This window comes from Lampris incognitus, chromosome 5 (assembly GCF_029633865.1).
Source record: "Lampris incognitus isolate fLamInc1 chromosome 5, fLamInc1.hap2, whole genome shotgun sequence".
Taxonomy (NCBI): Eukaryota; Metazoa; Chordata; class Actinopteri; order Lampriformes; family Lampridae; genus Lampris; species Lampris incognitus.
This window is the reverse complement of record NC_079215.1, coordinates 21,132,153-21,148,077: the sequence shown is the minus strand read 5'-3', so window position 1 is coordinate 21,148,077 and position 15,925 is coordinate 21,132,153. Positions and strand designations below refer to the sequence as shown.

General features: G+C 43.3%; 1 protein-coding gene across 5 annotated transcripts in view; it reads right to left on the bottom strand.

Annotated features, from left to right (window-relative positions):
• The window catches only part of LOC130113506 (dynamin-2-like), a 36,278-nt gene extending 20,770 nt beyond the window's left edge, over nt 1-15,508 (bottom strand). For 3 of the 5 annotated variants that reach the window (XR_008810303.1, XM_056281125.1, XM_056281126.1), the window contains exons 1-12: nt 15,119-15,508; nt 10,947-11,020; nt 10,153-10,302; nt 9,607-9,810; nt 9,217-9,315; nt 8,896-9,056; nt 5,988-6,130; nt 5,753-5,888; nt 4,757-4,824; nt 4,201-4,339; nt 681-767; nt 160-230 (exon numbers count right to left, since the gene is read on the bottom strand). Coding sequence is in view for 4 of the 5 variants with exons in the window: in XM_056281125.1 (XP_056137100.1) it covers nt 160-230; nt 681-767; nt 4,201-4,339; nt 4,757-4,824; nt 5,753-5,888; nt 5,988-6,130; nt 8,896-9,056; nt 9,217-9,315; nt 9,607-9,810; nt 10,153-10,302; nt 10,947-11,020; nt 15,119-15,279 (1,493 nt within the window). In the remaining variant the exon portion in view is untranslated. Of the gene's footprint in view, nt 1-159; nt 231-680; nt 768-1,932; nt 2,072-4,200; nt 4,340-4,756; nt 4,825-5,752; nt 5,889-5,987; nt 6,131-8,895; nt 9,057-9,216; nt 9,316-9,606; nt 9,811-10,152; nt 10,303-10,946; nt 11,021-15,118 lie in introns of all 5 variants that reach the window. The other 2 variants (XM_056281127.1, XM_056281128.1) reach the window with 1 other exon arrangement.
• Between the last annotated feature and the right edge of the window lie 417 nt (nt 15,509-15,925).

Genomic DNA, 15,925 nt, shown 5'->3' with positions numbered 1-15,925 from the left:
CTAATACTGTACTGCTTTGAAAATACCAGTATAGCAGCTACACTGTGACCACTGAAGTACTCACGCACAAGAAGTGTAACTGTACATGTACACACTTTTGGGCCATCTTTAAAATTCAAAATCAAATATTTTACTGTACTTTTGAACGTTGTGACTTACTTGGCAAAACCTATGAAGTCCTCATGGTTGGTATTGATGTATGAGAGCTCAATGTCAATCAGCAATAGCACCTAGACACCGCCAAAATACAAGTCATGTGTGATTTACACAAACGAGGCCAGGGGTGGGCAATCTTATCCAGAAAGGGTCGGTGTGGGTGAAGGTTTTTGTTACAACCAAGCAGTTACACACCTGATCCCACTAGTAGCCAGTAGAGTCTTTGCTGAGGAGCTTGATTAGGAGACACAGGTGTGCAACTGCTTGGTTGGAACAAAAACCTGCACCCACACCGACCCTTTCTGGATAAGATTGCCCACCCCTACATCTAAGCAGTTAGGTAGAGGCATGTGCAAACACATCTCTACAATAATACCAAACATGTGAACACACACAAAATGCATACAGACACATACACACACAGTTACACATGCACAAATATGTGTCTGTATGTGCACATGCACAAACACATGCATTAATACAAACACACACACGCCCCACTCACCCATTTATTTTGCACCCACCTGGTCTTTGGTCTTACTGTCTCTCTCTCTGACATAGGTGGTGACGATTCTCTCTGTCTCCTCTCTCAGTCGAGGGTATGAGCTCAGCTGTGGGCACACACATACACAGTGCTGCATTTACCAAAGTAACTTGGTATACACATAAGCAAGCAAAAAATGATGCAAACGACAGTAGGTGCACCCATACTGTTATACCTACCCTCTGACAGCAAATGTAAAAAGTCCCTTAAAAGATAGCTACAGACAGGCAGGGCATGCATTAGGCACTTCCTATCTGCTTGAGAGGGGATGTATTGTGAGTTTTGTATTACGGAGAATTGGTTGTAAAAACCATGGTGAACTGATTCTTGCTTGCTTCTTGAGCTCAGCAGTGAGAAAACTGCCCAAAAGAAATCAACTTTAGTCTAACTAACCCTAACAACTTACTCAATACTGTAAGTGTTTCCTCTCAAGCTGATAGTGAGTCTTTATTAATAAGGGGTGAAGACGAAATAGAAATGAAGTCAAGAGTTCAGAGAGACAAACGAGCTTGCTTAAAGTTGGAAACAAGTTATCCAATACAAAGAGCAGAAGAAGTTAGGTGTGTAGCAAGGGGTCATATTTCGGGTGTCAAAACAAATTGAAGGGAACACTAACAGTGGTGGTGGTAGTGGTAGCGGGGGCTACACACAAATGCGCAAATGCAAAACATTTAACCCCTGACAACATGGAGGGGGGGACGACAAACACTGCTGCTGGGGGGGGGTGATGCAGGATTTCCATTTTGGTTTTGAATAAGGAGCTCTCATTGGATGAGCGAGGTGGGGCTGTTATCACACCAATCACTGTGCTAAAGGGGGTAAGCAGGGTAGTAAGACTGAGTTGCAGAGTCAGGGTATAAAGTTTTAGAGCAAGGAAAAGCCTGGATTTTCAACCTGACACCAACAAGAAGATTATCACTGGGTTGGGGTAAAGGGGTGACAAGATGGGTGGTAAATTAAGGCCTTTAAGCAACGATAAAGCGTGAGGGACAAAACAGAAACAAGATGGTCACAGGGGTGCAACATTAAATGGTGACAAGTTAGTCAATCTGCTTCTTGTTGAGTCTCATGTCCTCTTTGTCCACCCTCTAGCACTCATCAGATACCCCTTTCTTTGCACTGACTTCATTCTGCATTCTCTTTTTTTTGCCCCTTTTCATTCACAACCTTTGCTCTCCTCTTTCTACAGTCAACTAGTCTTCAGTCCATCTCTGTCTGTTGTGCCCGTTTACCTTTTCAGTGCACTTCCTGATCAAGGCAGCAAGCTCTGAGACGACGAGGTCAACGCATTTCAGACAGGGGTCTTTCAGCTTAATGATCTGCTTTTTCACTATGGCCTCAAATGCCATGTCTGGGGTGAACAGGCCTGTCCTGTGGTGAGGCATCGTGGGAGTTGTTTTAATGTCAGGTGGAGGTGGAGGTAGTGGGGCATAGCCGTGATGAGGAATAAAGGCAGGGTGGTGGAAAATTGGAAGCCGCAAGGGGATAGGCATGGTGTGAAAGAGGGAGAGGAATGAAGTGGAGTTTAAGAAATGTAAAGACAGAAAGATTGAGGAAAATGACAGCAAGAAAGAAAAAAAAACAGATATTTAGTCAAGTTAGTTCTACATTCTGTTCTCATTAAACACTAACTGTGGGTAACCCCCCAAAACATAGGATTCAAAAGATACTCAAAAAAATTAGCACCTGGCACAAAGACACCTGAGGCATATTGTGCCAAATAAACAGAGTTGGGAGGGCAGGCATGTGTTTGCACGCACATGTGAATGTCTATGCATGCATGTATGTTCATGCTTGGACCACATAAAAGGGTCATCCTGCAGGTTATCGTTCAATAGCTGCGGTTACATGGACAATAGTTCTTCAACCCGATTGAAATCATTCTGATTAGAGATTCCAACTCTTTACATGGACGCTAAATAAAGCGATCTGATAAGAAGTGTGTTTACGTGCCCCAAACCATTTAATCAGAGTATCCAAAGGAGTTGAATCAAGTGCAACTGGACTTGGTATATATCCGTGAAGACGTTTCGCCTCTCATCCAAGAGGCTTCCTCAGTTCGTGCCTTTCTGACTAGACCAAGCTAGTCTGACAGGCTGGTGAGGAGACTCAGCATTTATCCTCTTTGGAGTCGCTGTCAGAGCTATAGATGTCCATTTAATCAGAGTATAACTTTTTCGACATGCGCAAAGTGGTTCTGCCCACTGTGAATATCTGCTGGAAATGTAACAGCAGCAGCAGCAGCAGCAGCAGCAGCAGCAGCAGCAGCAGCAGCAAGAGGAAGAAGAAGAAAAAAAAGAAGAAGAAGAAGTTGTTGCTGCTGCGCCTGTTCATACAAATTTCAAGAGGGAGCCACGGTGTCCTGGGAACAATATTTGCATTTCTGCTGTTCTTTCTAATTAAGAAGCGATGGTGAGCAGCAAACGGGGGGGAAAGTTGGCTGAATAATGTTACATATTTCACACAATGACAGTTCATACAGAAAGAAGGAGGCTTATTACACATACAGACATACCACTCCATAATCATCTGAACACAGGTGTGTCATTTGAAAAATGAAAGTGGGCAGTTCAATTGGGACGACTGAAACAAGGCTGCGACCGGAACAAGCAAACAAACAAGTGTGTCTTCGCGTATGTCATAAAAAGCGACAACAAGCCAGGCTGTGCAGTCTGACAGGGTGAAAAACAAGCTTCCATTAACAAGTTTTCATCTCAACATTCGATAAGACAAGAAAAATGACGGACAGTTTAATTCGCAAAACTATCAATGAAATCAATAAAAAGTGACATTTAACTGTGAATGAGCCGGTCGGTTAAGTCGCGGCGCATCATCGGTCAATTTTATAGTACAAGGACAAACTCGTTCACGTCACCTAATATTACCCCCATGTGGGGCAAACATGCGCAGAAAGAATATATTTATTCCAACCAGAGAGAAATGACCGGACTGAGTTTACATGGTTATTAGGCGCTAATAGTGTCCTATTGAACTGATTATCAAAGGTTTACACCATCCCTCTCAACCTGATTGAAAATTCCTTCTGACCGGGCCAGTCTCTTCCGATTAAGGTGGTTACATGAGGCATTTTTATTCTGATTGGGCTATTATTGCGATTAGTGGAATATTACGGTCCATGTAAACGCAGCTAAAGAAACAAAAGAAAAAGAGGGAGAAACAGCCTAATATTTTTCTCCACTAACAAGACTTTAATAATACCTCTCTAATGCACTGCAATACATGTAGGACCATGGAGTATGTCCACTGACATACATATGACCTCAAACACGGAAAGCACAAACAACAGTAACCATTGAATTTTGCAAGTTTTTCAGATCCAAATACGCTCAAATAGCAACCACAAAAGAAAGGAACTGAACCGATTGCTTGTTAAAACTGGGAGGCAGGCACAGATAGCTTCTGGCAGGTCTGAGGCTGGCCAATCCCTTTGGTGTGTATGTATGGGTTTGATGGCCAGGCAGGAGTCCGTGCAGCGATACCTTATTGGTGCACTGTCTGACTGTGTTGATGAGCTCTTGGATGACCATGTCGATGCATTTCAGACAGGGCTCTTTCAGCTTAATGATCTGCTTTTTCACTATGGCCTCAAACGCCAAGTCTGGGGTGAACAGGCCTGTCCTGAGGGACATACAGACAGACACACATGGACATAGAGACACGGAGCAGGAGAACTGGGCCAAGACACAGAGGAAAAGTATGACATATAGACAGACAGGAAAAATATATAGTACAGACATGAAGAACAGAGACAAGCATACAAACATTGAAAAGCAGTCAAGCAGCAGAGAGGAGGATAAACTGACAGACACAAACCTGTCAGTCAAAGGAGGAAAACAAGTCATGGCCTTTAGGAAAAAAAGACAGCAAAAGCATGAAGCCTGACAGAAGATTCAGTGTACTTAAGTATGAGAGAGACAAAACAGGTGGACATACACACTTGAAGACTGACAGTGAAAAACTGACAAGACATGAGAAGACAATGCTAGTGAAAGACAATGAATGCACAAGTCTAGTTCGTAGGCTGCCTCAACTTGCCTGACTCCATGGATATTCTTGATGGCATAACTGATCTCTTTCCTCAGCTCCTTCTCATCAAATTCCATCTAGGAGAGAGACATATACAATTTAAAAATGTCAAGGCACACACAGCTGGATATTGAGAGCTTAATTTGTGAGGTATTCATATCACTGTTACCTAATTTACAAAGTTCTTCATATGTGTAAAAATACTGGGGAGGGATGAAATTTTGATTTATCCATTTCCTAATTTGATTTGTTGCCATCTCCCTTAATCAGGTCAGTAATTTTCTGCATAGCAAAACAGCTCTTCCCCCATTAGTTGTGCCCATCCCCAGTAGTCATTCACATGCACGCACTACAATAGCCCCTTGGGAAAGGGTACTGCAAATAATAATAATAACAATAAAAAAAAAAATCTATAGACATACAAACTTTTATGTCTGTTGTCATACTAAGGTCAGTTATCCACTCCAAACAAAAAATACTTGCTGTTGACAGTCTTATTTGCAAGATGTGTGCACTGATTTGATGCATGCTGCTGTCCATTTACAGCTCAACAGCTGTATGCTACAACTCTTGAGCGAGACATGTTTGCATTTGCTGTTGCTTAAAATTGATAGCCACAATATACTTTCTGCTATGCTCTACATCCTCCCCACCTGACACAAGTTTATGGTATCGACACATCTATTATTGACTGTATGTTGCAGTACTTTTCCCCTTGGTGCCAGTGTGATTGCATTGCATTATACAAAATTGTATAACAGTATTTCCTGTTTGCTATGAGAGAGCATATATGCAGTGCTGTTTGTAAAAGCGAGTCGGTTAGGACCTGAGGGTAAAGGGGTTATAAACAGGTGCTGATTTACTTTTAATTTGGATTCCTACTTACAGTACATGTTTAAGTAGTAATAGTGCATGCACCTTTCAAGTTTATGAATCTGCATGACAGCATGCAGTAATGAAGAGTTAGGATTTTGGTAATGCATCAGTTTCACTGACACTGATTACCTTGACAAGCTCAAAGGGGAAACGCTCATGAAAAATACGGTTGATCTTGGCTCCACCAGACAAGTTGGAAGTGTCCACCTGGTCTCCAGATCCCTCGATACACTTCTCAAAGTCCACACCAAACTGCTGCACCATCCTGTGAATAGAATAGAGTGTGAGAGAAAGTCTTTGACCCTTTTGTGTGTGTGTGTGTGTGTGTGTGTGTGTGTGTGTATGTGTGTGTTTGTGGACTTACTGAAGCAGGGCCTTCGTCTTTCGAGTGGGGTCATCAGGGCGGAAGTTCTTGTATTCATCAACCTCCTTCTCCAGTGAAAGGAGCTGGCTTTGAAGCTTACTGCGTAGTCCCGGTAATGTGTCACGGATGTGGTTGGTAAGTTGCTGGGAGGGTAAAGAGATGAAAAAAAACAATGAGAGATTGAGACCACAATTCTGTGGCCTTCTCACGTTACCGTTTATAAAAAGTCTGCACCAGTGTTCACAGTTTAATTTTCATGGTATTAAGTGCAGTTTATTTAACAACTTTAACAACCCAGCCACTGAGGATGCACAAGCCAGTGCATTCTTAGTGTCGGTCCCAAGCCCAGATAAATGGGGAGGGTTGTGTCAGGAAAGGCATCCAGCATAAAACCTTTGCCAAATCAACTATGCAGATCAGATTTCCATACTGGATTGGTCGAGGCCTGGGTTACAAACGACCGGCGCTGGTACTGTTGACCAGCAGGGTGCCAGTGTAAACTATGCTACTGTCAGGTAAAGGAGAAGGAGAGGGGGAAGGCATGTCCAGAGGCAGCAGGAGAGAAGAAAGGGTAGTAGTGTGGAGGTGAAAGTTGGAACTTTGAATGTTGACACTATGATTGGTAAAGGGAGAGAGCTGGCTGATATGATGGAAAGAAGAAAGGTAGGTATACTGTGTGTGCAAGAGACCAGGTGGAAGTGGAGTAAGGCCAGGAGCATCGGAGGTGGGTTTCAACTCATCTATCATGGTGCGGATGGGAGGAGAAAGGGAGTAGTGGTAATTCTGAAGGAAGAGTATGTCAAGAGTGTGTTGGAGGCGAAGAGTGTCAGACAGAGTGATGAGTATGAAGCTAGAAATGAAAGGTGTGATGATGAATGTTATATGTGTGTATGCCCCTCAAGTTGGGTGCAAGATGGAAGAGAAAGAGAATTCAGGAGTAATTCGGATGAAGTGGTGGAAAGCATACCCAAGGAGAAGAGAGTGGACTTCAATGCACTCTGTGCACAACTGTAGTCCACTGACTTCTGGTTTCTATTGCAGTGGTTATACCAGTTTCCTGTTTGTTGGCATGTGCTATTAACAACAGCATTTCTTTTCACGATGCCAGCAAGATTTACCATGTCAACGACATGCACAAAATTGTCAGCAAACCATGTGGTAGCTGTCTGTGCACCATTTTCCCCACACTAAAAGATGTCATGCACAGACATCTGGCAACCAGCAAATATTGACAGGGGCAGGACAGAGATTGCCTGGGAGCTCCTAGCCATGACTTGGCATACAGGTGGTGGGTTTGATTCAGTCGTTGGACTCTTGGACTGAGGCAAAAAAAGCTCTTCGGCAGCTGCACCCATAGCTGGGCAGCGCTATCTAAAATCTGTTTTGTTCATCCCAGTAGGGAAAGGGGCTGGAAAAGGTGCCCTAAAAGCCGCCTGCCTCACCAAATTCCTGACTTGATTACCACGTCCAGTGGAATCTCCTCTATGATGTCTACAACATAAGAACATGAACTTTGGAGCCTGGAATATGCGAATTCTTCTAGTCATCGACTCCAGAGGTCAACCTGAGAGACAAGCTGCATTTGTTGTGAGGGAACTGCAAAGGTTCCAGATCAACACTGCTGCACACTCCAAGACCAGACTTGCATGAGAAGGGAAGCTGAAAGAGAAGGGTGGCTACACCTTCTTCTGGAAGGGAAAACTTGTCGGTGAACCCAGGATGCAAGGAGTGGGTTTTGCCATTAAAAACCTTTTGATCAACCAACTTACTGAACTTCCACAAAACATAAGCAACAGCAAAGAAAAGACTCTTCTCCAAGATGGCACACCAATCTTCCTCCATCAGGGCTGCACATTATTCCCACACTGTATCTAAGTCTGTGGCTCAAGGATTGACGTCTTCAGCCATATGAGGACCCATAGGCCAGACCCTACAGAGGGACCATCATACTCGATCCGGAATGATCATCGATGGTCATGTGTTGCTTGAGCTTTTGGATCTCTAAAGCCATTCTTCTTTGAACTCACAGTGGACAGCATCATGTAATTATCTCTTTCCCAAACTGAAATGGTCTGCTTGGAATTCAATTTTTAGTGACATTTTTCTGTCTAGTTTGTTGCACACCAGAGACCATCCGATATAGACCAAGCACATGAAATTCATTTACCAAAATATATTGTAACAAGATAGCTAAAATACCAGTTCAACCATGTTTTAATATATTTAGTGATGGGAAAGTTGCTGACACAACAGCACTAGCAACTCTGTCAGATTTCAAAGGGATCTTTTATATTTGAGCAGTCAAACACAATTATCATGTAATACCTTAGGTCAGCGGCGGCTACCATGTGCCACGGATAGCCATGTGTATGCAGGTTTTCATTCCAACCCGACTCCACACCTGGTGATTTCACTGATACATTCTCCCTCCTTGGTTGAAGGGTTGCTAATCAGTGAAATCACCTGGTGTGGAGTCTGGCTGGAATGAAAACCTGAACACACATGGCTCTCCATAGCACATGGTTAGCCACCCCTGCCTTCAGTGATAGTAAGTTAAAAAATCAAAAAGAATGAGCTTCAGGATTGTGACTAAACTTTTCAATAAGGTAAACAAAAGGAACTTAAATGTTTCTCAATTTTCCCATATACATGCCATTGTGTTAAGTGTTCCAATCTGTCCCCGTGCAAATAACAGATGCATTACTTGAATATTAAGTCACATCAAATAGATTTGCATAGCCTAAAATCCCAACATAGTCCCGAACGGCTTTACAATTAGTGCAATATACAACATCGTCTACCCTTGTATCCTCAACTCGAATGAGGGAAAAAGGTCACAAGAAAAACCTTATCTTATTACAAATGCTTTTAGTTATTTTGGGGATATTTGCATGTGTGTATGTCTTACTTGATTGAGCGTCTTCTGCAGGTGTGGTGTACCCATGCGTTCAGCCATGTGTCTGTAGGCAGGGTGAGACAGGAAGAACTTCCTCTCTGCAGCCAGGGCAGCACCGATGTCTTTCCTCCCGTCAATGTCCTTCTGACTGCGGTTCACCACCCCGATATAGCCTATAGGTGGTAGAAGATCCTAAATACTGGCTCAGTGTAAAGGATGGAACACAAGATATTTTCAATAATTTCAATGTGTTGCACGTGCGTGTGTGTGTGTGTAATGGTGTTTGTGTGAAAGTGCATGAACAAACATGGACAGTTGTCTGTGTGCGCTTACCCCTGCGGAGTGGAAGAAGTTTGTTTTCTAGGATATCTCGTGCATCTGTCCCTTCATCCATCAGATCCAGCTTGGTAATCACACCAATGGTCCGTAAACCTGGAATGAACGGTCACAATTTTCAAAAATCCTTGGGGACGACAATTTGAATGCTTTTAACTAATAAAATAAACTTAGCAGTAAAATCTACTAGTCTTTAAGACTCTATAGATTTTCTGAACATTTTAACTTCCCAAAAAACATATTAATCAAAAGGCAATTAAAAGGCTGTAAAAGTATTGTATAAAACACAATACCATAGTTTTCATTTCAATAATTTTCATATTCATAAATATTTTAGATTTTTTTTGTTTGTATTTTGACTACTTTAACAATACTTTTCTCTCTTACCCAGTGGGTCTACCTCCTTAGCGATCTTGAGGGCATCCGAGTTGGCCAGGTCCATGTTGGCAGGGGTAACGGCCAGGATCAAACAGCTCTCCTTGGTGATAAACTGCAGCAACATGTCTCTGATTTGGTGCTCAATATCTACTGGCTGGTCCCCGACGGCCACCTTGGTCATCCCAGGCAGGTCAATCAGGGTCAGGTTCAGCACTGACAGCCGAGAGGGGAGGGAGTGGGAGAGAATCAATCAGACAGAGGTAGATCATTTGGTTTTAGGGTCGAAGGATAGAGGGTGTCATATGTCGTATACTGTTGTATATTGTACTGATTATAAAGCCCTTCGGGACTACCTTGTGAATTTGGGCTACACAAAGAAACTTGACTTGCCTTGACTGGAAGACTGCAGGAAAACTAACTTCATAATCTACAATGTGACATTATGTCTATTGGTATTTGGGTATACAGTACCCAAATGTGCGTATTGTACTTTTGCAGGAGTGAGTGTGTGTGCTAGAGTGGACAGTGGGGGTTGCAAGTGTGTGTCTATGTTACCATTGGGAGAGTAGACACGGAGGTTGATGGGAATAGGGGAGATGCCCTTGTTGGATCCAGTGATGCGATCTGTTTCCGCTTCAATCTCGAGACGGACCTCATCAAAGTCCACAAACTTGCGCCCCTTACAGTGCAGAAACTCAGCATATTCTGAATAGACCACAGACACAAACACTTTGTATTACGTTATCAAATCTCAAAGTACAAGTCTTAGCCATATACTTTGCATTTGTTTATGTGTGTAGGTATGTATTTTTATGAGTTAAAATGTTTCATGTCTCATCTCTCATCTTGTTATACAATTGCATTGGCTCATGTATCGCAACCTAAGTTAAACACTAACATATATACATACACAGGATATTTACTCTTCCCTTAACTGAATCGTGGTTCCTGTTCCACTTATTTCAAACCCAAACCCTCCCCCCTTATCCTAACCACAGCCCATATCCAGCCACAACCCTGCACAATCAGCTCTGTATACTGTACATGCTTGCATACACTAACTTGGCCTTTATTCTTACCGGGGCTCACATTCATTCAACTTCTTGATATATTTTACAGATTCTTTTTTTATCTGCTCTTATACAAAGTGCATCGCATTTGTATGCATGAAATTTAAATGAAGTTTGATTAATTGTTTATTTGATTGATTGATTGATTGATTGATGATGTCTGTCTGTGTGAATTTATAAGCATAGAGTATATACATTAAAATGTTCTTTTCCATGTTTGCATGTGTGTGTGTGTGTGTGTGTGTGTGTGTGTGTGTGTGTGGCTGTATGTATTATTGCCTGCTTTATTGTTAACCAGCTGGAGAATTAGAGGACGACGGGTGACGATGCCAGACCCTCGGGGTAAGAAGTCCCTGAGAGAAAAGACAGACATATTGTTTATGAACCATGGAAACACACACACACACACACACACACACACACCTGATCCCAACACAGTCTGATCAGCAATTTAATATCGTTTCAATCAGATCTGGTATCTAGAGTATAGACAAGTTGGCTGAGAGGGACTGATTCAGTTGGCTGACCTTATGAGCCAAAAACAGCATCAATGTCAATGAAAGCATTACATCAACTTAGGGTTATTGGTTCTTAAAAAGCTGACCTGACTGATTGGAATGTGAAACCAATCATCAGTTTGAACAGTTAGCTCCAACATCATGTCATGACATACACTCACCGGCCACTTTATTAGGCACACCCGTCCAACTGCTCGTTAACGAAAATTTCTAATCAGCCAATCACATGGCAGCAACTCAATGCATTTAGGCATGTAGACATGGTCAAGACGATCTGCTGCAGTTCAAACTGAGCATCAGAATGGGGAAGAAAGGTGATTTAAGTGACTTTGAACGTGGCATGGTTGTTGGTGCCAGACGGGCTGGTCTGAGTATTTCAGAAACTGCTGATCTACTGGGATTTTCACGCACAACCATCTCTAGGGTTTACAGAGAATGGTCCGAAAAAGAGAAAATATCCAGTGAGCGGCAGTTCTGTGGGCGAAAATGCCTTGTTGATGCCAGAGGTCAGAGGAGAATGGCTAGACTGGTTCGAGCTGATAGAAAGGCAACAGTAACTCAAATAACCACTCATTACAACCGAGGTATGCAGAAGAGCATCTCTGAACGCACAACACGTCGAACCTTGAGGCAGATGGGCTACAGCAGCAGAAGACCACACCGGGTGCCACTCCTGTCAGCTAAGAACAGGAAACTGAGGCTACAATTCGCACAGGCTCACCAAAATTGGACAATAGAAGATTGGAAAAACGTTGCCTGGTCTGAGTCTCGATTTCTGCTGCGACATTCGGATGGTAGGGTCAGAATTTGGCGTCAACAACATGAAAGCATGGATCCATCCTGCCTTGTATCAATGGTTCAGGCTGGTGGTGGTGGTGTAATGGTGTGGGGGATATTTTCTTGGCACACTTTGGGCCCCTTAGTACCAATTGAGCATCGTGTCAACGCCACAGCCTACCTGAGTATTGTTGCTGACCATGTCCATCCCTTTATGACCACAGTGTTCCCATCTTCTGATGGCTACTTCCAGCAGGATAACGCGCCATGTCATAAAGCTCGAATCATCTCAGACTGGTTTCTTGAACATGACAATGAGTTCACTGTACTCAAATGGCCTCCACAGTCACCAGATCTCAATCCAATAGAGCACTTTTGGGATGTGGTGGACCGGGAGATTCGCATCATGGATGTGCAGCCGACAAATCTGCAGCAACTGCGTGACGCTATCATGTCAATATGGACCAAACTCTCTGAGGAATGTTTCCAGTACCTTGCTGAATCTATGCCACGAAGGATTAAGGCAGTTCTGAAGGCAAAAGGGGGTCCAACCCGATACTAGCAAGGTGTACCTAATAAAGTGGCCAGTGAGTGTATATCTAACCACTGTAGAAGTTTAAAAACTATCAGCCATTCTAGATGAGCACCAACACTTCATGTCAGTATAAAAAGATAGCTATGACAAACAAATGAAGACAAGACCATTTTCTCTTCTGAAGTTTTCCTGATCCTGAATATCACCCATGTCAGCTTCAAACTAGATACAACTCCAGGCTCTGAGAAAGCAGCACTGATCACTGACACAAATGCAATCATATACCAGTGCAGTCCTGTGTGTGATTGGGTGCGTTAATGCTGTACCTTAAAGACTGAATGACAACTCTATTCATATAAATAATGCCAAGAAAAAAAGGATACATCTCCCTGCCCTCATCACAAACACTATCATTGGAATGGATACTCCTGTTCAGTGGAACTGCAATCATTTCCAGGTCAATGACTACATATTTCCCTTGGCAATGAATATATATCTGTGTGTGTGTGTGTGTGTGTGTGTGTGTGTGTGTGTGTGTGTGTGTGTGTGTGTGTTTTTCCAGGGTGACATGGGAGACCAACCAGCAGAGTCAAGTTTCGTTTCAAGATGAGAGGGCCACATACACACAGCCACATGCAAGTGCTCACGAACACCAGTGAACACACACATACATACATAATCATGCACACACACACACGCACGCGCGCGCACGCACACACACACACACACATACATATTCGCCTGGTTGCACTGCTGTCCACTTGCTGACAGAGCAATCAGGATGTTACACAACAGCAACGCTATCCCATTTCCTCATCCCCTCCCATTACTTAATGGCGATATGGCAATATAACATGAATAAGAGCATTGCCAAAACTTATTGCAGGATTTTGTGAAATGATTTCACACAGCAAAACACTGTTTTAGGGTAAAATGGGCACACAAAAGAATCACAAGCCTCAGCTTCATGTCTTCCTGCTGCATAGATACTAACTAGCATTCATTGCGAGCAAACATGAAAAACAAAATAGTACGATTTTCCCAGTGCGTCATATATGCATGACACTGCAGCTGGTGACATCACTGATGACCCCAACACAGACCCATCAATGCCCCTACTGTCTCCCCCAGCCACTGCTTGGGACTGCGGGACAAAGGCAACATGGTAGAAAAGGAGACATGATGGCTTGCGCAATAATCCCTGTTGCTGAGAAGACAAGTGGAAGCATTCTGCAATCCATCAGCTCTTGAGTATAATATACACATTTTTCTGGGCACCGTCATGAAAAAAAAAGTGATCCAAAAGAGACAACAACTATCTAGCTATCTAGATTAAACCCTACAACAGCAACGCAAGTGTTGAAAGGACCAACTCGTTTCATTACCACTTCCTCTATCAAATCAAACCTTTATCCATCTGCCGCAACTTAGGTTATTCTAATGCTAAATAAAACGTCGAAAGCTTTATGTCACTTTCACGTTTCAACCAGTACAACATAGCATAATGGGTCACCTCTGTATCCTTATACACTGACAACAAGAAAGAAAAACCTGTCGTTCACTGTGTGTATGTTCATTGTCAGGAATGATCTTTAACAGCCTGTTTATCCTGCTTCCTCACGTCATTCAAAAAAAAATCTTCCAACTTTCTGAACACTGCAATACCAGGAACACGATTTAACCGATATTGCAATTCTATTGTCAGCATTTACTAATCCTAATTTATTAAAATCCTTGTTTTTATGTATTTACTCAACCTGCCAACAATCTTATTGTCCTTTGCCCGTGAAAGTAGGACATTGACCTACCCTATCAAGGCGTATTTAGTGAGTGGCTGATACAGGGGTAGTTGCAACCCATGTCTGTCGTTCTCATTGAGAAATAGCCTTTGTAAATGTTTGACGGCACCACAGCTGAAATTTAAAGCAGTGGGCTCAAAGGAATTTCAACATAATTCCCCCCAGGAAATGGGAATGTTTTGAGTAGTTTGTGCTGGCTCAGCCAAGTCTTAAAACGTTGGGGCTTTGGGTTCATCTTCTAGAGGGCTCTTCCCCGATGAACCCGTCATCTTCTCGACACTGTCTTGGGAGCGATAGCTGCGTTATATCCGTAATTGTTGTTCCTGAATACGACGCATCCAAAGAAAAGAAAAAAAGAAAAAGAAAAGGGAAACAATTTGTTGAAGGAAAGGCTAAATGGAGCACATAACGGAGAGTGACCGCGTCACCAACCGCTTAGCTGGCGGCTTTTACGCACGAGCAGTCATCCTTTGAATTAACCTAATAATAATAAAAGACAGACAGACAGACAGAGAGAGAGAGAGAGAGAGAGAGAGAGAGAGAGAGAGAGAGAGAGAGAGAGAGAGAGAGAGAGACAGACAGACAGACAGACAGACAGACAGAGAGAGAGAGAGAGACAGACAGACAGACAGACAGAGAGACAGGGAGACAGACAGAGAGACAGGGAGAGAGAGAGAGAGAGAGAGAGAGAGAGAGAGAGAGAGAGAGAGAGAGAGAGAGAGAGAGAGAGAGAGCGAGAGAGAGAGAGAACGGACAAACGTACATTAAGGAGACATTTGACAGGGTCCTGTTAATGCCACTGCCTATTTAATATGCAACAACCTTCCAACGAAATTCTCCAAGACTGAGCTCTTCCCCGCGCTTTGGCCGCCGACGACCGCTATCTGCGGCAGGTCAAGGTTGCAGCTCTGGCCGATGGAAGAGAAGGCGTCTTGCAGTTTGTTGATGAGGGGGATGAGGTCCTCCATTCCCCGGTTCCCCATCGTGGCACTTCGGCCCAGCCGGCTCTTCCCTGCCCGACTCCCGGTTGAGAAGACGACACGGATCCGCTTCGCCGCTTCAGCAAGTGTAAAAAAGAAGTTCCCTCTAATAACTCTGTTTGATTATACAAAAGCAATTGTACGAGTCCCCGCCACTTGTGTAGACTGCTCGCAATATTAGTTTGATGGATTATATGGCACAGCAAAATTACACAGTACTCAACTTCTGTCATCATCCGGTCAGGCGACTCCCTGCCTCCGCCGGAGATTGTGGCCCCGCCCCGGGATAACTGTTTCTTTTTGCATTGGTCAAACGCGCTGCCTGTCAACGCGAATCCGTTCTTTAATTGGACAATAGTTTTAGATCGACTGAAAAAACGGGATAGGAATTCTACAACTGATCTTTTTTGTTTCGAATGAGATGTAAAACCAGATTACAGATGCAGGCAATGTCAGACGTCTCCTACATTACCATCTATCACACCACTTTGTACGGTATCATCACGGACCCCCACACAACATCATACCATGGACAATTCGCAAGTAAAAGTTTATTTGACATATAGTTAAAACAGAGGCAAACTACACCAAATAGTGAAATTAGCAGGAAACAAGCACCTCTGCTGGTGGGCCAATGATATAACTACAG